Source organism: Fopius arisanus, unplaced genomic scaffold (assembly GCF_000806365.1).
Source record: "Fopius arisanus strain USDA-PBARC FA_bdor unplaced genomic scaffold, ASM80636v1 scaffold00112, whole genome shotgun sequence".
NCBI classification, from domain to species: Eukaryota; Metazoa; Arthropoda; class Insecta; order Hymenoptera; family Braconidae; genus Fopius; species Fopius arisanus.
In genome coordinates, this window is record NW_011887851.1 from 1 (window position 1) to 22,117 (window position 22,117).

General features: G+C 39.8%; 4 protein-coding genes across 5 annotated transcripts; 2 read left to right on the forward strand and 2 right to left on the reverse strand.

Moving 5' to 3' along the window:
* Positions 1–105: 105 nt before the first annotated feature.
* Positions 106–2,135, forward strand: LOC105271508 (mitochondrial 2-oxodicarboxylate carrier). Its single transcript, XM_011313088.1, has 6 exons — positions 106–990; positions 1,052–1,158; positions 1,299–1,361; positions 1,429–1,728; positions 1,788–1,933; positions 1,995–2,135. The coding sequence occupies exons 1-6, from the start codon at positions 816–818 to the stop codon at positions 2,113–2,115; spliced, it is 912 nt and encodes a 303-aa protein (XP_011311390.1). The 5' UTR covers positions 106–815; the 3' UTR covers positions 2,116–2,135.
* LOC105271507 (uncharacterized) lies at positions 2,124–3,236 on the reverse strand. Its single transcript, XM_011313087.1, has 4 exons — positions 3,146–3,236; positions 2,717–3,074; positions 2,351–2,606; positions 2,124–2,285 (listed from the first exon to the last, which is right to left on the reverse strand). The coding sequence occupies exons 1-4, from the start codon at positions 3,172–3,174 to the stop codon at positions 2,206–2,208; spliced, it is 723 nt and encodes a 240-aa protein (XP_011311389.1). The 5' UTR covers positions 3,175–3,236; the 3' UTR covers positions 2,124–2,205.
* Positions 3,237–3,420: 184 nt separating this feature from the next.
* On the forward strand, positions 3,421–4,806 carry Rpb12 (DNA-directed RNA polymerases I, II, and III subunit Rpb12). Its single transcript, XM_011313091.1, has 4 exons — positions 3,421–3,488; positions 3,880–4,108; positions 4,227–4,319; positions 4,457–4,806. Exons 2-4 carry the CDS (start codon positions 4,045–4,047, stop codon positions 4,477–4,479), a joined length of 180 nt encoding a protein of 59 aa, XP_011311393.1. The 5' UTR covers positions 3,421–3,488; positions 3,880–4,044; the 3' UTR covers positions 4,480–4,806.
* On the reverse strand, positions 4,746–21,926 carry shn (schnurri). Of its 2 annotated transcripts, none has more exons than XM_011313089.1 (4): positions 20,995–21,926; positions 8,449–13,099; positions 7,861–8,296; positions 4,746–7,694 (listed from the first exon to the last, which is right to left on the reverse strand). In XM_011313089.1, exons 2-4 carry the CDS (start codon positions 13,080–13,082, stop codon positions 7,254–7,256), a joined length of 5,511 nt encoding a protein of 1,836 aa, XP_011311391.1. In that variant the 5' UTR covers positions 13,083–13,099; positions 20,995–21,926; the 3' UTR covers positions 4,746–7,253. The 2 variants fall into 2 exon arrangements, with proteins under 2 accessions (XP_011311391.1, XP_011311392.1); XM_011313090.1 differs by lacking the exon at positions 20,995–21,926 and adding an exon at positions 15,927–16,105.
* Between the last annotated feature and the right edge of the window lie 191 nt (positions 21,927–22,117).

The window sequence follows — 22,117 nt, forward strand, 5'->3', positions numbered from 1 at the left end:
TTCCCACCCCTGAGACCTAATTACCGGCCCGGCAAAAATAATGATCTGTCGATTGACCCTATCATTATATTTTTTGAGGGCCTACAGGGGCTGGCATTTAGTTACCCGTAAAACGCGTTTTTTCTAGGGAATTCCCTAGGGACATGTCGGGCAAAAATCCCTCCACCCGGGCCCTAATGACACGAATGACATGAATCACAGCCCCGACACGAAAAAATGAAAACAAAGAAAAAACAAATTGGCAGCAAAAAAAATCATTCAGAGGCAATGACCATGTTATATGATGACAACGCCAATTTAATTGAAAAATACAATTATTTATCTGTGTATTGTCAAAATGATGAATTGGAGATTGACTATGGGTAACCTCAAAATATATAAAAAATCAAGTATTTCTGTGATTTTAGAATAAATATTCGATCTCTGTGACAGTTAATACTCACAGGTATATATTGCATGAAGCCAGATTTACAAACAATACTTTTCTATTACTGTCGATGAATGGAGAAGAAAAGCTAATGGAATGAAACAAGATGTTTCTGGTCCAGTTTGACATCACGTTCTATATATAATCATTATATATATGTACTGCAATAATCACGTGATCCACGTGGCCACCGCGAATAGTCAAACAAAATTATCGAAAAAAAAGAATTTTTATCTTATCAAGGAGATGTCTACGACGTCTAGAGATTTTTCTCTACCTACTGAGTGTTAAACGTTTGTCAATTGAGAGTGCATTCAATTGAGACGCAATCTGTTATTATTGCTGCATCAAGAGCACTATTTTAAATATAAATTTAGAAAATAACAAAATGTCTGCTGTAACTGGAGATAGTATAGGCCTTTTTGGACAGGCCATTATTCAAATTGGTGCTGGTGGATCTGCTGGTTTCGTTGAAGTTTGCATAATGCATCCAATGGATCTTGTGAAAACTCGAATGCAATTGCAGGTGAAGTCGAGTGTCAAAAATTCGATGTATTACACAGGTGAGAAGTCAAGCTCATGATGTCGGAATTTTTTGTTATTAAAAAAAATCACTCGTTACAGGAGTTCTAGATTGTATGAAAAAAATGTACACACATGAGGGATTGAGCTCGTTCTGGAAAGGCATTGTTCCACCGATTATCGCAGAAACACCCAAAAGAGCTGTTAAAGTAATAACTATTCTCATGCATGTATCTTGATTTATTGAAAAAATTGAAAAAAATGACAGAAAAAAAATCATTAGCGAGCAAATCCTTAATCTATTACTCGACTCATTCATAAAAAATACAATGATCAATTTGTTTTCTAGTTCTTCACCTTTGAGCAGTACAAAAAATATTTTCTGTGGGGAGCTAGTGCCCCAACGCCTCTGGTAAATCTGAGATTAATTAATATAGATATTTTCAATAACAAGACTGCAGGATTTACATGAATTTTAGACATTCGCCTTAGCTGGATTTTGCGCTGGTGTGACAGAGGCGATATTGGTGAATCCCTTTGAAGTTGTCAAAGTCCAATTACAATCAAATCGTCAAAGGCTGAAGAACACCCCATCTACATTCTCTGTAACGCGGGATATAATAAGAAAAAATGGTTTAGGACTCGATGGTTTGAATAAAGGGTTAACAGCCACTGCCATGAGGAATGGAGTATTCAATTCTTTTTACTTTGGTTTTTATCACTCTGTCAAAGGCTACATACCTCCCAATAAAGATCCTTGGGTCGAATTCTTCTCAAAGGTAATTGTTTTTTTTTCTCCAGCTAATATTTTATGTCACTTCTATGGAAATATTTTCAGGTAGGTTTAGGATTTGTTGCGGGCACGACAGCTTCGTGTCTTAATATACCATTCGATGTGGCGAAGAGTAGAATACAAGGTCCACAAAGTGATATAAAATACAAGGGAACGTTACGAACGATGAAAATTATCTACCAACGAGAGGGGTAAGGGAAAAGTACTTGAGAATTGGAACGGTATTATTTTACAGAATTGATATATTTTCAGGTTTCTTGCCCTGTACAAAGGATTATTACCGAAGGTACTTCGATTGGGTCCTGGTGGAGCCATTATGCTCGTCGTTTATGATTACATGCACGCATTTTTGTCATTTCACATGATTAATTGACTTATGACTTGATATTTCTTACAATGAAACAATGGAATCCTTTCTGACACCAAAAAATTAATGAAAATTACTCAATGATTTTTAAATATATCAATCATCCAGTACAGAATCCAGCCATTTCTCCAAGTCAATGGACTTTGTTGGTTTTACGTCTCTCCTCCCTTTCACATCTGTATCATAAATTAATAATAAAATTTCGCAGGTGAAAAATTAAATATTGTCCAATGGATTTTACCTTCTGCAACTCGTGATGTGCCAGATGAAATATTTACAGGTAACACTCGCACTGGTTCTTTTAGCGATAATAAAAAATCAAGATCTTCCTCGATATTTTCCACGGCATCAATGTCCTGTTCAGATTGAATGGTCTTATGGTTAAGGGCCTTATCTGGGTCTGTCGACTGTTCAGAAACAAGGGACGACTCTAGTTCCTTAATGTAATCTTTTCTGGACAGCTCAGCAGATGAATTTATCAAGGTCAACTCGTCCTTCTGCAAATATAGAGTATATCAGTACTACCAGTAATTCTATGTTTTTCCTACAACAAGAATATTTCTAATGAAAAATTTTAATTTCCTTGCGGATTGAGTGCAATAGTTACATTAAAGTATTTTTCCTCGACGCTGACGTATTCGTTGAAGGGAATACATTTGAATATTTTCGATAAATGATTGACGTCAACTGAAAAATAATCACTAAACTGAGATGCGTCCCATGTCCACTTGGTTTCACTTTTGAATACGAAGGTCGAGGTGGAAACTGGTGCGTTCAAGAGTTCTTCAAAGGATTTACTGCTTTTAGGCTCGTCGTCATCGCTTATTTCAGCAAAACGACGGTCCAATTGAAATAATATCTGTTGTGAGGATTTGTCATGGCTATGAGAATCGTTGGAATTCGAACCTTTTTTCGATTTATGATAAATTTTTTTATGCTGACTTCGTTTAAATCTGCTTCTGTTTCTGGAAATGAAAGGAGTTGAATGAAAAATAAAGAATAGCGCAAGATGATGAGTTGGGATAATTAGACTTACGATTGTTTAGTTGATGCTATTGAATCCATCGTTTTTCTTTTCAATAAAAAGGACTTGACAAACTAACCTATATCCTGTAGCACTCAATTTATCCTATTATTCTCTATCTTATCTTAATTGTATTTTCTAAAGCTAGTGAATCGTAAATTGAGATTTTTTTATTAAACAAGAATTTATTAACACTAAAATTTGAAAGAAATTTGTGGGTTTGAGGTTAATTCAATGTCCATGTTTGAAGACTTTTTTTTGGGTTCAATGTTTTTTTTACGAATGCTGTCAAGACTGATTATCGTCGATAAAATCTCAGAGGTGTCACGGTGGCGAAATTGGCTAACGCGCCCAGGTGAATTTGCTCAAGTACCTTAAAAATTTATTCATAGTTGCAGTAGGGCAACAGAAGTAGGAGTAAGGGGCAAAAAGACTACAAAAAGGACAAAGATATAAAAATCTATCTATCTATCAAAAACTGGGAGTTCTTGGTTCAAATCCAAGTCGTGACACCGTTTTCTTTTTGATATCTATTGAGAGCACTTGTAATAATATCAGAATTGAAGTTCCCAGTTCAAATCCTCGATTACATGATATTTTTATTTTTTTTCTGTCTTTCGATATATTTTTCATTACCCCATCACTCGTTCTAATGAAAAATTTGATTTGACCAGAAACTAAAAAAAAATATTCTGAATAGTTTTCTATAAAATCAAAATTACTTATTTTTTTAAATTTTCATTCAGCTGTGTTGGAAACAAATGGAGAGGGGAGAATCACGTGACACAACGAAACAACGTGCAAGCGAAGAGAAACATTTGCAGTGTTACCACTTCTAATTCTCTGTACTTATTATATTATTTTTGATAATCTCGGAGTAATCGAACGATTTATTGAAGAATTCTTGGAAAATGGAGTCGTCCAGCAAAGCTGAGTCCACAGCCCCCAAACAGGCAATGGTTTACATCTGTGGAGGTGATTTTTTAATTCTATAAACTTTGAGGTTATCCTCCAAAACATATCAACTCTTTGGAAGAATTGCTGAATTTTTCATGATTGTTTCTTCACTGGGATTTTGTTTCTTTTTCTTCAGAGTGCCACCACGACAACGAAATTCGTCCCAGAGATCCCATCCGTTGCAGAGAGTGCGGTTACAGGATCATGTACAAAAAACGCACAAAGCGTCGTATCCTTTTCACACCCAAAATAATATCATGATTTTTTGAACACTGGATTACTTACAACCTTTAATTTGAAGTTTTCCGGTCGAATGTTTCCACAGGATTTTTCTACTCCATATTTTTCCTTAATGAATTGTTCTAGTGGTTGTTTTCGATGCTCGTTAAGGTCTAGATCATCTCCATCGACTCCTGGTCTAACGATTCACTAAACCAAGAATAATGTAAGGATTACGAGATAAGTTGTAAAATATTTGCCTTTTTAATAAAAATAATCTAAAGAATAATTTTTTTCTTCCACTCGCGTTAAATCAGTAAATGATGAATTCATGAATTTTATTAATGGCGCAAATTAATTTTTGTTTTTAAAGTTAAAGTTGAATAATTCCAAAACTCTGGGTATTTATTGAGAGGGACACTCAGGAGAATGCGTATTTAATTCATTAGGCAATGTATCTTTTATTTACAATAAATAAATTACATTCTCGTTAGTAATGTAACAGAGTTGGTTTCTTTCATTTTTTTCATTACGATGAGGAAGAAATAATTAACAACAGCACTCATGAGCCACTGGGCCATAAATTCATTTACAATCATTTACGATTAGATTATTCCCCCCGCTTGAGTATACAATAAGTTTTATAAAATTGTTTTAAACTCCGGTCCCATCTCTGATATCAATCTGGCAAAAGCCAAACTTTGGTTCCAATGAAATTGATAATTTAGGATTTGTCACTCTATCAATGAATCTAGGTGAAATGAAAAGTATTTGATACTTTTCATACTTATTTTACAATTGATTGAGTAAAGTTTTTATATAAAATCTTAAAGATCTATGATCTTTACACGATTACGATACAAAAAACTACGGTTCAGTGGTCTCACGTATTGCTGATGTATTACCCAATATTCGGAAATATTGTTCTGGCTGATGATTGATACAAAATTTAAATAATATCCATAAAAAATAGTTGTATCGAGGGCTCTCCGAGACTCCATTGACAAATTAATGAAGTTATCTCGAGAACATGAGACGCAAACTCAAAAGAAAAACACCGAAATACAAATTTTCTTTTTTTAATATTCAGTTGAGAGTTACTAATACTGACTCTGGAAGCAGCCAAGCCAACGTTTTGCCTGCGATAAATCATGAATTATCATCCAATGTTCTTCAAAAAATATTCGTAATCATTCTAAAATCAATAAATTCTCATCTATAAATCATTACCATCACTTGATATGTTAATTAGCACATTTTAAATCGCAATAGCCCTTTTAAAATAGAAGTAATGCTCTGTTGATGTTACATTTCACCATTGGCTTGGCACTGTTGGACACATGCACACGTACACATCTTGGAAGCTCTTACAATAATTTGTGATTTGGGTTTTTTCATAATTCAGGAATGAACTGGCAAGAGACGTGACGAATGCGCCCTATTCTCCCACCACTTCACACCGCAATCATCATCTCACGGATATTACACCAAAAAATCTACATTCTCAGATTCCCTCAATTCATCTAAGCTACACTGATATCGTTTTGGCAACAGATTTATGTTATTTCCACTCAATCATTCCCTCGTTGTACAGTTGTCGTGATAAATTATTAAACACCTGTATCACCCACTCAAGCACATTAACAGTTAGGTACGAGATTTACATGATTATCTGACGTGTGATGATTATGCTAAGGAAAGACGTAGTCTGTGCTTGAGCACTTGGCTAAAAATTTCCCATTCATTATTCCCAACTTTTTACCTCTCAGACGAACGTTTTACGTTGTTCAACGATAATTATCCTCCAGCTCAGAGGACTACAGTTATTATTCAATTGAAGATGCCTGAATTGCTCATAATTTTTATCTCACTCAACCACTAGTCTATCTTACAATGTTTCTCGCCTTAATCAACTAATAATTTACATAAATTTATACAGACTTACTCATCACCCAAACAATTACTCAATCCTCGGAATATCATACAAATATATGTATATATTCATCTATAGGATATATTTATAAATTTCTATTCACTGAAAAATCGAGTGTTCAATATTCAGTTTGTTGCACAGTTATTAATCTTTTTTGTTTTTGCACTTTGAAGTCAATCACATGCCAGTCAGAGTAATTGCACCTTAAGTCGTCTAAATTCATTTATTCAGGGATTTTTCATTTCAGTTGATTAAAAATTAAATTTCGTATATAAATATTTCTTGTTTTGTTTATCAACTAAAATTTCATCACGATGATTCGATCATGTATAATATAATATGTATATATTTTCTTTGATGGAAAATCACGAGTGCTGGGAAGAGATAATGTTTCTCACATATTTTCGATGAAATGTTCTGATTCGATACTGAAGTGGTGAGACAGAATCGATAACATCTTGAAATCTGAGGGAGATAGTGAGAAATGTATGAAAAATCCCTAGTAGGAAATGCTCTCAACTAAAAGAAAACTCCGCTAAAATCTCTCCACCTTTCACAGATCCCGAGATATTGGCGAAAAATTAATACAGAACCAGAAGTAATCCCTTTCATTTCGATAGAAAAAAAAATAGCTTCGATTAATTCTCAAATAACAACGGAAGTAATAAACCCAGAGTAATCTGTTATCAGACTTTTTTGTAGTGCATTAAATTTCCTACAAAAAGTTTTCACCATAAAATTGTCAATCCCCTACCGATTTGGACATATTTCTTAAAAAATAAACAACAAAAATGATCATGTAGCTTGAATAATCCCAAAAATCCTGAAAAATGATTTTAAAAAACCTGAAGCAGTTTCATACTGCACAAGACGAGTCCTGAACTCGTCCTCACTGGGATTAACTCAATGAAGAAATGGGAATAAAATCGATGGATGAGAAATAATAATCTCAATTCCCTCGATTTACAAAACAAACATTGTGTATGGCCGCTCGAGAGCGTAATTTTGGCACTATGTATCATCATTTTTCTGTCTCGATTGGTCCTCACGCGCTAAAACAATCTCATCACTAATTCTCGTCTGTGTATTCTCCTTTCCACGATCACCATGCTCTACATAACAGTGCACTTGCAATTCATTGACTGTTCTCAATGATCTTGGACATATTTGGCACTTGTAGGGCAATGAATTATCGTCGAACCGTGTGTTTGGCACATGTAAATCACCAATTTGCTTTGTATCATTTGTATTAACTAATGTTGACATATGATATGCACGTGATGCCTCGATATCTGAGGGGGGTGGGGGGTACTGGTGAATTACTGGAGGTAAAATGGGTTCACCCTCGTCTGAGGATGTTTCACCACCGCTTGCTATGTTTGGGGGACCCATCTCGGGGTCCCATTGGCCCATTTTGCTTGGATCCTTCTCGTACAGTTTATAGGCGAGTATCTGGAATCAATTTAATGCCAATCAATTAATTAAAGAATTGAGTTTTATCTTCCGTTTTTTTTTAATTTTATTCATCAATCGTAAAACAATCAATTTTCTGTCAATTTTTTTTTTCAATCTAGATATTAAAAAAATTTTATTTTGAACGAGAATAAAAAGGAATTACCTGTAGACTAGAGAGACTATTATCACAATCGGTAGTATCAATATCATTGAGATTAACCCCAGATCTCTCCATCTCCGCATAAGTTCCAAAGGGTAATTTTCCAATGCACTCGAGCTTCATAATGTGCATTTTACTCCTGAGATGTTTGGCCAAGTGTCCGTGAATCCTGAACGCAATTTTACAGTCCTCACACTTAAATGGCCGGGGATTGCTCGTTGTGGCTGCTCCAAATGTTGACGTCATGCTGACTTTATTGTGATGAGACACTGATCTTTCATGCTTTGTTAAGTGGCCCTTAGTGCGAAATGATACTGCACAGCTCTCACACCTGAATCTCCTCTCAAAGTAATGAATGTTTATGTGGAGACGTAAATGGCTTGGTTTGTTGAAGACTTTGTTGCAGAAACCGCAAACACTTCGACCTTCCTCATTAACACTATAATAAAAGGCAATAAATCATTATTACTATTGATTGAAAAAGACTGTTGAAATGGTAATGACGTTGACATTTCAATTCGTAAATTTTTCACGTAATCTTTCAGCCGCTGTTTCATGATTGATATTACTTTCCGTGATATTTAAACTCACCTGCTATAATTAGAGCCATGTCCACTAACAGGCTGTAGAAACTCGGCCTGTGGTTTCCCAGTGCTTGGCGATGGCGACCTGAACCCAGGTCCTCCCACCACTACCTTCCTGGCAACAGGATGTTTCATCCCCTCCCCAATGCCCTTAGCAAATTCACTGATATTCACGGTGTGCTCACTTCTGCCATCTCCCCTGGTACCCCCAGCAATTTCCAGAAGTTTATTCCCCTCCAGTCCCTGCACCTCGAACCCCTGCACCCTGTGCTCCTTGTACCCCTCTCTCCCCGGTGATCTCTCAATCCCCTCCCTGAACTCTGCACCCCTCACCTCACCCACCGGCACCTTAAACTCCTGACTAGGTCTCTCAAATCTCCCCCTCTCCTGACCCACAACAAACTCGTTCTTCGTACCCCCCTCCCTGCCCTCTCTACCCTCCTGAAACACCTGCCTCTCACCCCCCTTGATCACCTGCCCGGTCATCTGATCACTCCTCATCCTGACGTCCTGGCTCTCCCTCTCCGGTGAAACAAGCCTCAAAGACTCGATATCAAACGGCCTCCTCTCATGCCTCCCCTCCACTTTCACCTCTTCCCTCTCAACAACACCCTGCATCCTACTGGGATCAGTATAAGTAACTGTAGGAGTACTACTGGAGTACGATCCCCTAGAGCTAGTGAACTCCTTGGAGTAAACCACTTGCTTGTCATTCTTGCAAGTTCCCACTCTGTACTGCAGCTTCATCTTGCTATCCATGACGTGTCTCTCGGTCAAATAAGCCTGGAGCATGTGCCCCTCATCGGGTTTCCACTCTCTACCCTGAAGGGGCAACCTCTCCATAGTGTGAACGATCGCTTGCATGAGTACAGGTCCAGAAACAGGTGTGAGGATGTCCACCGGTCTCCTTCCCTCCGCTGTCTGTGACGTTTTGGTCGTTAGATCCATGGGCTGATGTCTCGACACGACCTCCTCCATCTCCACGTCAGAGTCCTCCACCTTGGACGACCTGATAACACTGTCCCTGGTCTCCTCTGGGACTGGACCCCGAGTTGAGGGGAAATAGTACCTGTTAGATACCTCTGACTGAATGACTGTCGTCGATGTGACAGTAACAGAGGAAACAGAGGAAACGGAGGAAACAGAAGAGACAGAGGCTGTCGTCGAGACGAGTGACGTTGTCACGGATGTGGTGGGGAAAGTGAGGGCATACGGATAGGTGGTTGGTCTGCCAGCAGGTAGAAGACCGGGAAGTCTCTTTGAGCTCGTCTGCGAGAGGCTCAAAAGACTCTGCGCTGCCTCATGCTCCTCACTTCCGGACTCATCGCTTTCATCCCCATCGGACTCCTCGTCTTCGTCCGTTGACTCCTCATTAGCACCACCAGCCACAAGCCTGGCAATTGCCTCCTTATCAATATTCTCGTCACAGACAGACGTGGGAACAGGTGTCACCCCCATTTCCACGCACTTCTTGTAGTGAGCCTTCGACTTCATGTGCTTCGTCAAATTTCCTTTAGTCTTGAAGCTGAAGGAACAGTGCTTGCAGGTGTAAGGTCTCACATCCGTGTGTGTTCTGATATGTTTCTTCAGCATTGAAGGTTTTTTGCACCGGATGCCGCACTCCTCGCATACGTATCGACCCCGGCCCCGTCCCCTCACGTAAGTGTAATCCTCGTTTGACTCAAAACCACCATCGAAGATCTTCACTCTTCGGGTCTTCTCCTGTGTATCACTTTCCAAACCGCTGTCGGGGCTCGTTGGAGTGTTCGGTCGTTGTGACGAGTGCGTCATTATGTCCTCCTGTTTCTTCCAGGCAACTGTGTAACTCGCTGGTCTGTGTCTGGAGTCATAATGAGCCATGTCCATATCCGGTGGTGTCTCTTTGCAGATCTTCCAGTTGGAGTACATCGACAATCCATGCTGTTGACTCACGTACATCGGCTGGGGCCTATTGAGAGTGCAGTAGAAGACTCTTGTCGAACACTTGAGCCCCAGATAGGTATAGGCGTGACCGTTCAGGTACAGTTGACCGTACGATTTCTTCGGTCTTGGTGTTTCTGGGCTTATCAATGGAAGTGTATTGGCTGTGGGTGTGATACCATGGTGACGCTTTGGCGTGAAGGTACCGGGTTTCAAAGGAAGTGAGGTTGGACGAAGGAATTTTGGATTTGGTTCGTCATCCGGCGATGGTTCTTTCAAATCCGAAGCTGATGGCAGTGCTTCGGGGGAACTCTCAGGCATCGGGGGATCAATATTCATTATTATGACTGGTGGACCACTGTCAGGCCTCATTCTGGCGCCATTGGCAACGTACGGCTCTGGAGAAGCTTGCTTGATCACACCGTTCTCCTGGGGTGGAGGTGAGTCGTATTTGATCGATATATCCCTCGGTGGAGATCTTGTGGGAAACGAGTTAACAGGATCGAGCCCATTCGAGTAAATCACTCTCTCAACAGATTGAACCTTCTCACTGTTGTCAACCAAGATCTTGTATTTGCCCACATTCTTGGGATGCCTTTCAGGCTCACTCTTGGGTAATTCACCAGTGGGAGTCGATGCCAAACGGCTCTTGTACTTCTCCTCGAGTTTGGCAGGTACTTTAGGACTGACAACACCATTGTTTGGATTTTTGAAGCCAGGCTTCGAATCCTTGGCTGGACTGGCGAGATCCAGGGGCTGGCCAATGCTCATCTGGGCATTAGACGTTGGCCCGGGTATGCCAGGTACACTTGGTGTCTGTCCCCGCACTGGACTCGCCAGATCCAGTGGTTGTGGAATCATGTGGAGACCTGGAATGCCTGGAATGACTTTGTAGCCAGTGGTGCCACTGGTCACTGGTGATATGTCTACTGTCGTTGACAGTGTATGCGGTCCAGGCATACCAGGAACATAAGGTATCACCTTGCCACCGTGAAGAATACTAGCTATACCTGCTTGCGGCAAGGTCAGAGGATTGTAGGCAGTGATACTTGTCAGTGGATTCAAGTGTGGCTCTAGGTAACTGTAGCATGACATTTTTGGGGCTAGATTGGGTGTTGATATGTTTGGTATGATTGGTGCCAACATCTTTGGTGTGTTTGGCAGAGATATTGAGGTACTTGGGGTTGTCGAGGGTGTGCCTGGTGGTTTGTGCATCATTGTACCACCCGAGTGAAGACCTGATCGCACCACTATCGATGATGTTTCAGTTGTCACGCACTTATTATTAACATTATGATCGTTTGGGGGTGAATTTGTCTGTCTTGGTTCAATTCTCATGGTTTTCGTCTCACCTGTATTATCAAGAATTCTCACCTCACCGCCGAACATCTGCAGGGAGTTTGGTCTTGGATACTTGGACAGCTCCTCCAATGATCGGAGTGTCGTGGGTACATTCTCTGTTCGTTTCTTCGGTGGTGGCCCATAAGCATCCACTAGCCTAGTATTTCCTAAGAGAGGCCCTGGAGAGGGTAGTGGCTGCACTGTGTTGTAGAAATCTGATTTGCCCTCGTAGTCCTCTTTCTTTTCCAATTCTAATTGGAAGTCTCGTTTTGGGGAGTCTCCACCTTTGCAGTAGTACCTTCGATGCGCCTCGAGGTTATCCGAACTCGCATAGGATATCCTGCAGGAGGGACAGGTGAAGCTGTCCTCAGCGCTGACATCTGTCTGCTCTGGTGTCTCAGTTCTGGTCTTCAAGAGAAGATCCTTTATTATAGAACCATCGCCATTTGGCTGACTGGGATTTCCTTCATCCTGTGCACAGCTCTCGCTGTATGAACGCTTCCTCGTTTGTGACTCTTCACTCATCGAATTGTCATTTCTCCATCCAAGCCAGTGTCGATTTCTCGAGAACAGTCTCAACAGCTCAGGGTCCTTTTTATACACTATCGCTTCATTATCCGTTATTATCTTATCGATGTGCTCTCGCAATTGATCAGAATTTGGTTTGACTGATGCTGATGTAGAGCCGTTGGAAGAGCTCGGTGGGGAAGGCGGTGTTATCTCTGGCTCGTTGTTCACGCATTGGAGAGCTGTGTGAAACTTTGGCTTGTAAATCTTTCCAGTCTTTATGGTTTTTGGATTTTGGACTGTCGGTGTCGATGGAGTTGAGGATGGAGGCGGTGGTGGTGTGCCTGTACCGTTACTTGCGCTGTCGGAGAGACTCACGTCTGAGTCTTCAGAAACTTTTCCCGTGTCTCCACCCTCCATTTTTAAGGCGTGCGCTCGTGATCTGCAGTGCTTGTAGAGATTTGATTTAGTCTTGAAGGCAAAGCCACAGGGTACACAAGGATACGGACGTTCATTGGTGTGCGCCCGGATGTGTTTTTGGAGGACACTTGGCTTTGCACAAGAGAGCTTGCAATATGGACATACGTAACCGGATTTTTTTGACTCTGCTGGCTCTGTTTCGTTGGCCTCTGCGGCAAAATCATCGCCTTTGGAAGACTCTTTCGTTGGCCTCGGTGGGTCACGATTTTTTGGTGGTTCTGAAGGGGCTGGTGGCGTCGGAAGCGGTGGAGTTTCCGCCTGGACTTCCAGGGGTGCCACCACCTCAGTCGTTGCCATTTTCTTGAATTTTTTGTGAAGGTACTTTGGCTCGCCATCGTTGTTGTTGTTTGTACTTGTGTTGTTGTTGTTGTTCGCCAGCTGTGGGTCTGTCATTGCCACGGGATGGAGATCTGGAGGAAGAGGAGAGGACAGTGTTAATGATTTTTATTTAATCTCATTTCCAGACTTGTTGAAAATTAATAACAAATGAATGGCGAATGAATTGAATGCGTACACTTGAGTCTTTCAGACACTGGGATATCGGGAGGTGGTGATGTATTGCGAAACCGGAAGTAACCGAGTTCAACAGTTCAAAACCATCGGCAATGCTTGCACTTATGTATCCTGTTTCCCCCTCGTGAAGGCAAACCAAGTGGAGGAATATCCAATCGGAATTAATTATCATTCGTAATTAAACTTGACTGGTAATACGGGGACTGTCATTGAATTTGATAACAGAAATGCTCTCTCATTCATTCGATACTTAATCAGTTTTTATCATATTTTTTTTTGTCGTTGCAAAAAAAGAGAGAATTATTCACTGATGAAAAATCATTCATTCCTCCGTGGAATTGACGCATTACATCATTCGAGAATTCGATCATTTCGTTTAATTATTTTTGCTTCTCCTCCAGAATTTTACGAGCAACTTAATATCTTTATGCGTTTTTTTTTTCCTAGGAATTCTGGCGATTGACGTAGAAGCGTTACAAATGAATACGTTAGGTATTTACGTAGGAAACGCGAATGAATAAGAGATAAGGTAGGAGAAAATTGTGGGTGAGATTGTAGTTAAAGGTAATTGCCACCATGTGACAACACGTAATTAATTAGATTTGACATTTTTATTTTATTTGGAGTAGATAACACTCGGTTTGCACAATTTTTGCACAAAGCTATTTTAGTCCATGAATACCTAGAATTTAATCGAATTTCCGATAGACCATGAATAATGAAGAATTAAATCACTCAGGGTTTCAATTCTCCCCCGAATTTTCTCGACTCATTAGTAATTCTTTCGGGGAATGATTAAATCGGGAAATCCAGATTTTATTATTTATTATTGATCATTTGAATAATAAAAACAGTGCAATATTTGATTTATAGGTGGCAGGATTTTCGAAAATTCAGGGGAAAGTTGAAAACGTAAAAAGGATTTTGGAATTCGACTCCCAGAGTTTATAATCTGATAAAAAATACTTAAAAATCTGGAAAAATTGAAAAATGAAGTGCTGGATATAAATTAATGATATCATAAAAACTGATATTTTCTAAAGTCCAATACTTTTTTCCATAAGTCATTTAATTTTTATTTTCACTTCAGACATGCATGACCTTTCGGCCTTCTACATACAACTCCCCCCCACCTCAGAACGGGACCTTGATACAAGTGTTATAAATGCGAATGCTTCAAGATATAAAACAGAAAAAAACACAGAATATACATTATAAATATACGACTTGTATAAACAAATCAGACTGTTTTCCTGCGATCAGAAGTCTTAAAAGCTTTAACTAGTGCCCTAGGTTAGGCACTTCCCACAGAATTGATCCGAACAGATAAATTTTACTCCTAATAATCTTTTTTTTATTGCCACATTTATTTTTCAAACTTTCCACAGGGGATTCTCCCCCAAATATAATTATATATCCAAACATATATCTAACAAGCGATAAACTCGTGGATTTTTTTGTTTAAATCAAAATCGAATAGCTTGACAATTTTTTTGCGTAATAAGTCTCGAGTTAACCGATGTTTCGAAAAAATTGACAACTGCAAAGAGTCTTTCGATCTCGACGACTGCCAATGACATGTCAACTTGACGAGGCGCCTCGGAAATACCGATAACCCACTGATAACGAGGGGAAAAAAAAAGAACGAACGAGTAGAAATGATAAAAAGCATAATACCCCTCAATCATCCAATCCCAATAATTAAACCCTTCATCAAAATTTCAACGAGATACTGGGATTATCTGAATGCACACACCGAAAACCCAAACAAATACCAATTAATTAAATAATAATGGTGGTTGCACTCGGTCATTGAATTTTTCCTGCATTTTTGACTCGATTACCCTCGGAATTACTCATTAAACCAGAAATTATTCCACAACGCGTTCTCAATTCAACTGTCAATGATGCACTCCACGATTCCCGGAAGTCTTCCATTGGAGTAAATAGAGGATAAAAAATGAATGAAAAATACTGAGAAGTACCATAAATGCGCGACGCAGAAGATTAGGAACTTCCCAGTAGCTGAGGATTTTATTTCAACGGAGAAATTCATTTTTTTTTTACGGTAGGTAACCGGGACTTTAAATGGACACGTCTACCGTCGACGAATCAGTAAACATCAATTGTTGTTCTTCAAATAGTAAAATAGTTCGGGAAAAGAGGAGAGAAATTCTTCAGGAAAATTCTTGTATGGGAAAAGGGCGTCAAGCGTCTAGCACTGAAAATTTTATTACCAAATGTCTCTCATTCTATTTTCACATAAATCCGGAGAAATTTTTGTTTAACACCGCCAGATGTTTCATTACCCGTAGATTCTGATTTTTTAGTACTTGCACTAGAATTTCCACAAAGAATTTCTTTCCGTGGACTGATAATTATGTTCATAAAGTTCGAAGCATTAAATTTTTTTTTCATTGATAATAGTCGCACCTGAATTTTCAGTATCGCGAATTTTTCTTTCAATTATTAAGATTAAATCATTCATGAGTGTTATCCATAACTTCAAGTCATTGTGAAAATCGAAGATACAATTTTATTCAGAGACTCACGAAGATATTCGAGAAAATTATAATTTATGAATCATGGATTGATGAATAAATTTGATTGGGGTGGGGAGGAGAGGATTAATTTTCCTCGTCAATACACAGGAAATGAAAAAGATAGGATTTTGAAAAAATGATCGCTGAATAAAAATGGGAATTTTCGAGGGAAAATACTCACTTATAATATACTGAGGGAAAACTTATGAAATACGGCGCAACAAATATGTGTCGATTCTTGGTCTCTTTGTACTGCTGGCGGTTCGATGATTTATCGAGACGTAAAAATTCCCCCGTTGTACTATTACATTTCCGTGAAACAGCGTGACAAAAACAGAAGTCTACCGAGGCCAACTTGCACTTCTAACTGGTGACTGGTGTGAGCATGCGGTCTTGCAGAATTGCCTGTTGTACTCTCCTTCGAGGAAAGAGGGAAATCCATTTATTTGAGAAGTTAAACTTCCTCGACGATTATAAAACAGCGCGAATGCCTTGGGAGTTCACTTCACCCGAAATTCAGTTTCCACATTGTGTTTTGAAGAGTCCATTGTTTGATTTGTTTTCATTACAATCGATCGATGACTCAATCTTTATCTGAGTATTCCGCGAAAATTATGGAAAATCGCAAAATTTTGTTTTTATAAAATTTGATATGGGAATGGGTCAACAATCTATTCGGACTATTCGGGTGTTCCCTTCAACTCCCAATTCGAAAGAATTTCTGTCTTACAAGTTGTTAATGAATTCTGTCGAAATACGTGGTGACCTCATTGTATTTCGTTGGAATCAATTCCGCATGAAATTCTGAAGATCGACTCATTTCAAAATTCATTGTAGCGGTTCAACAACCCGATGAAATCAGATTATTCGATTTCCTTTCGAGCTGCCCCACCATTTTGCAAATGTCAAAAGAGATACTGAATTTTTCATAACATCTTTCTCATAACTTCGAATTAACTCCAAATTAATTTATACAAAAATCCCATTACAATTAAATTCCGATATAATTCCCACATATAATTTCATTTTCAAATTTGTTCTCCCATAAAAACAGGTAAATCAACGAGAATAAATTCGACAATTTCTTCAAAATCCACAGAGTGTATATGAATCGTTCCAAAAAATTAACAAGCTTACTATTCGAAAACTAATTGAGATATCGTCTTGAGTGAGTAAAAATACCAGATAATTCTTGGAACGTCCGATAAAAATTCTAAAAAAAACCTCGAGCACTTTCGAAATTCAACAGTCATCGAGTGGTGAGTGTCCCCGCCTGGTGGGAGAATCCCGCAGTCAGAGCGACAACTCGACTAGCTGGAAAGTGAGTCACGCACGAGGACTTAGTTGGTCGCACACGTCTGCGCCTGGGATTCCCCTTCCCCACCGGCTTTTCCTCCTCTTCCTCCTCTTCGTCCTCTTCCTCCTCTTCCTACTCTTCCTCCTCTTCCTCCTCTTCCTCCTCTTCCTCCTCTTCCTCCTCTTCCACTCCCAGCGCTGTCCACGCTATCTTTCCGCTGACGCCTCCGACAACTCGAATTTACTCCCACCAAAATTACAGATCCAACACACCTAAACGAAGATGACTCGACGGAGATGATTCCCCATCTCCCTTCCACGTTCCAAATGTACTTGATGTAACCCCCACTCGACAACTAAATTCCACCACCACTTGCTCAACACGGAATCCAACGGCTGTCCGCAAACTGACTGGTGAACGGGTGATTGGGTCACGCACCCCGGCTTTTACTGTGGAAAATCGTGCCCTAGGACGTTCACGGACGCCGGGGATTCCCATTGTTTTTTTACTCCGTTCCAGGCTCACCGGTTCGCAGCTCCCTCTCACCCTTCCAATCAGGAATTCCAAATTAACTTCTTAAATCTCAGTTGACTGCACCATGAAAGTCTGTCAAGTCATCATTTGACTCGCATCTGTCACTAAAATCCTGCGAAATATTTTACAATCGCACCTGTCAATCCGAAGAGAATTTCACTATTAAAAATTCCCCGGAATTTCCCGCAGTTCGCCTGCTTAAAGGTAGTTGAAAGATAATTTATCATTTTATTTTCACCACCTGGGGAAACACGCTAGTATGTGACGGTCACACAGTAAAACTGTCACGTTTACATCACGTGACATGAAATAGTCTCGTTAGAGTTTTAGTGAATGATTACAGAAAATTCGAGTGAGAGTTGGAAAAAGGTCAAAGAATTTTTGTTTCATTGAAAGTCAACTGATTGCACTTTTCCATTTTTTCAAAACCCGCCATTGAAATTCCGACGGCATTGTTCGATGAGTAGTAACCGAGTCATTACGATTATTTCCAAATCACTCCACGTGACAGCGGTGAATGGATTTTCTCGGAACAGGAGGAAAATTATTGGGAATGGATGGTCTGAACTGCGGACCTTTCGATTACGCATCGCGCGGTTTTTTATCTCCTGATTGATGAGTTGGATGTCCTGGTGATAGTGTGTTTTCATTCGTCATTGCGATGTTCAATTCCGTAATCATGATGTTATTGCATCAGATTGTGAACGAATTCAGTAGCGAATCGGCGAAACGCGTTAAATCATCTTCACCGATTTATCTGCAAAACTACCGATTTAAGATAAAAACATTAAAGAACGTTTTGCAGACTTGTAAATTTCCAACGAAATCCCTCAGGTGATTTTTCCCTGAAATAAATTCTCTTTCATTTCAATCGATATTTAACGAAATAGCGAAGTGTCAAAAGGTGTTACCGACGAATTATTCATGCCCTAGAATTTTTGCAATGAAAATTTGAATTCTGTTTCAATGACAGTGAATTCCACGAACATTATCGAATCCTATAGTTACCGAGAATATTGATGAGTTCTTCGTGGAATTTCAGCGGAAAATCTTACAACACCGCGAAAACAATATCCACTAGGAATAAAATCTGCGATTAATTTTCAACATAAAAAAAAATAAAAGTACACAAAATCCTCAGTAAGATAATCTGTCGAGAAGTAATTAGGTGAACGAATTTATTTCGATCATTATCACCGATAAAATTTTTCCAATCGTAACGACCGAGAATTCCCCCATCAATAATCGCTAATTGGTCACTCAATATCTAGGAATTCCCGGGTGTTTCACTCGCGGGATAAGATTTCGTTATCAATTCCACCGAGAAAACAATTGAATGTATTTACCCACCTAGCGATACGATCCCTTATCATCGATAAAATCCAACGAGCGGTGTTATTGCGGTATCCCCAGTGGGCCTGAATAGCTTCGCCCTAATTTGAATGTCAAAAAAAAAAATGTAGTCGTGACCCAGAAAAATACCCCAACGATTTTTTTTTCTCCTGGCGGTACTGAATAGAGGGGTTAATCCATTGGGAATCGGGGAATGATGGGTTAGTTGAGAGCAACAACAGTTAGAAGAGGTATCTATTGTAGCTTTCCGGATAATGTGAAAAGCCCTTATTCGGTATTATCATGACAATGATCGGCTTAACTGCTCCGAAACTTCAACCCTCACTCCGGTTTTCAGACTCAATCGATGGAAGGGGTTTTTCGTCTCGAGATCGGTATCACCGGATTTCACCCGAAATCGTTACAATTTTTTGTAATAAAATTTTAATTTCATTGCAAATTCGCGGAATTTCCCCCAGGAAATTTCAATTAAAGACCACCGGTACCTCCCTGTCAAAATTTAATAATTAAAAAAAAACCGGCATCGATATGAAAATGGCGAGTCTTCTTTAAATTCCCGTTTTTTTTATTGGATTTCCCCCTGCTTCGAAATATTGAACTTCTGGAGGAATATCTCGTACTCGAAGAGATGTCGGAAAATTTCCCCCAGAAAATCTCAATTAATGGCACCTTCCCCTAAAAAAAAAAGAAAAAAAGCCGATGGTCTCGTTAAGAGTCGACACAGTGCGAGGCCCTCGGGGTCTCCTATAGGTTCACCTGTCGTCATGGCAACGCCGCAGTTTGCCGTTCACTTGTTACTCCATCTCCCGCAAAATACCCGATGCCCTCCTGAGTCAAATATCCCCGTTTTCCCCTCGTAACGCCGAGGGTTTCCCCAAGTGTCTCACAGTAAAACACCAACTCCCAGAGCTGAGCAATGCCCCTCAAATAAAACCGCCAAATGCAGACTAGACCGCACCGGACTAGACGTCTTCCTGTTTACTCACCATAAACTCAACTCCACAGCAAAAAAAAAAGTTCCAACACTGAGAAACCAGTTCCTAATTTTAACCAATTAATCCCCAATTTTTTGGGGTTAAAAATTGAGGATTTCGTCACTAAAAACTGTTCCAAAATCACAATTTCCCTCATTGAATGAAAAATGGATGTTTCTTATAAATCCAGTAGATTCATTGTTGATTTAATCATTAATAAGGTCTGACACTCTTTTTAAAAGACAAAAAAATGATTAAAAACAGTGAATCAGCCATTTCTAAGAAAGTACCTAAATCCCCTGGAATTTAAAGCTCATTTTCAATTTCTTCAATTTTAAAAGGCTGGATGGGTCAAATTAAAGAGTAACCGTCAGAAGTTGTAACATTTTTGCTCTCTGTGCTCATCGAGATTGTTCCATTTTACTCCAGCATATTCTGGACGAAAATAGAGAAAAATTCAGCAAAACCAATCACACGAGATGCCTCTCTCCACCTCGTTATCCACTTATCCATCATGTCAATCTGTTTGCTATGCAAATCTCGTCCAACCGTTGTATTGCTGACGTAGGTCCTCTCGTCATCACCAATACAACGTCAAAATGATCGAAAAATAACACAATCTCGAAAGAGACGAAAAACGAGAAAGAAAACAGTTGTTTACGTAGAGAGATTCTTCAGGATTCAAGCGCGGACTGAAAAATTTATCGTGAATTTCCCCCAGTCCACAAAAAGTTCTATTTCCTATCAAGTTAACTTCAGATTCATTCAATTTTCGAACATCACGATTAATCCCAGCCTCAATCTCAATTAACAATAAAAAGAAATGATTTAACTACAATAATAGTTGACAAAAAGTGTGAAAGCAATGCCTCGCTGATAAAATGAATAGGAGGAGGATTTTTGAGAGGAATGCAAAGTGCTAAAAGTAACAATAACTAGTGGAAACCAAGAAAAAGAATTGAAAAAACAAAAACAAAGTGTCTTAGGAGACATGAGACGTGCAGTGAAGTCGGGATTTAGCAAATAGTTCTCGACAGAGGTGACGTCACTGGCGCCTAATCGGTGCGTACATATCCTCAAGCAATACCCACCTAATTACCGGAAAGTCTTCAACTGGTCTGGTCGGGATGGACTCCTTCAGGACTCGTCAAATCCCACCACAAGCAATATCCCGAGGACGAGTCATTAACAGTACCGAAGACACCCGGAGATTCCCGCTATCTTCCTCAGTATCATTTTTCAATTCTTCAATATTTAAACCGTGTCCTTTCACCGTTAGCTTTTATTTCAAACTCACCAGTCACCTTTCACTCAAATATTTCCCACTCGTACCTCACCCTCAATTCACCGACTGATTCACGTGAAAAATCACAAAATTTCATTCAGACACGTGACGTCACACGCGGACGAATCGCGCCACTCAAAATCGCTTGTTTACACTCGCGCGTCATTTCAGTGTCGCTCCAAAACCCCGAGCACTTCCCCCTTTTTTTTCTCTCTCTCTCTCAATATTTCCTCCGATATCCTCTACAGCGAGAAATTCCGCAGCCTTGAGCGACCCAACACGTTTTCCCGGATTTCCTCCGACGAATTGAAAAAAAAAATTAATCAGAAAAATCCAGGGGGAGAAAAACAATATCCCCAGGAAGCACTGCTACACAAAATCAAACTCAAACAAAATCAATCGCACTCACTATTTCAATTCATAAACTCCTGGTTAATTTCAGCTAGAAACCGCGGAACTGCCAGCGAGTCACAAACTTTTTCAGAAGTAAACACACACTATTATCCGTGAAAGAAACGGAAAAAATAATAATAATAACAAAAATAAATAACTGAATAGCCTCGATGACACAGCTGTGATAAATACGTTTGAACGGAGCCTTCAATTGCGTAATTAATTCCTTTGATCCATGAATTGAAATGACTTTAAATACAAAAATACGGTGTAAGAGCGAAACGATGTTTCTGGTGCTGCTGCTGGCAGCCAGACTGTATGCACGGGGTGTACGTGGGTCGTGGGTGAGCGCCTCACTACTTCGCCTTCGTACACGCTTCAACATCCCCCCTCTATCCACACCAAGTACCCCCTATCCCCTCCTTGTCCACAGCCCTACCCTGGCCCCCTGTTCACGCTGTGCCGTCAGCCCCCCCTCCCCCCTTCCGCCCTATCCCTCAAGCGCTCTTTGCCCCACTGTTCTGTGTTCAGGTCTG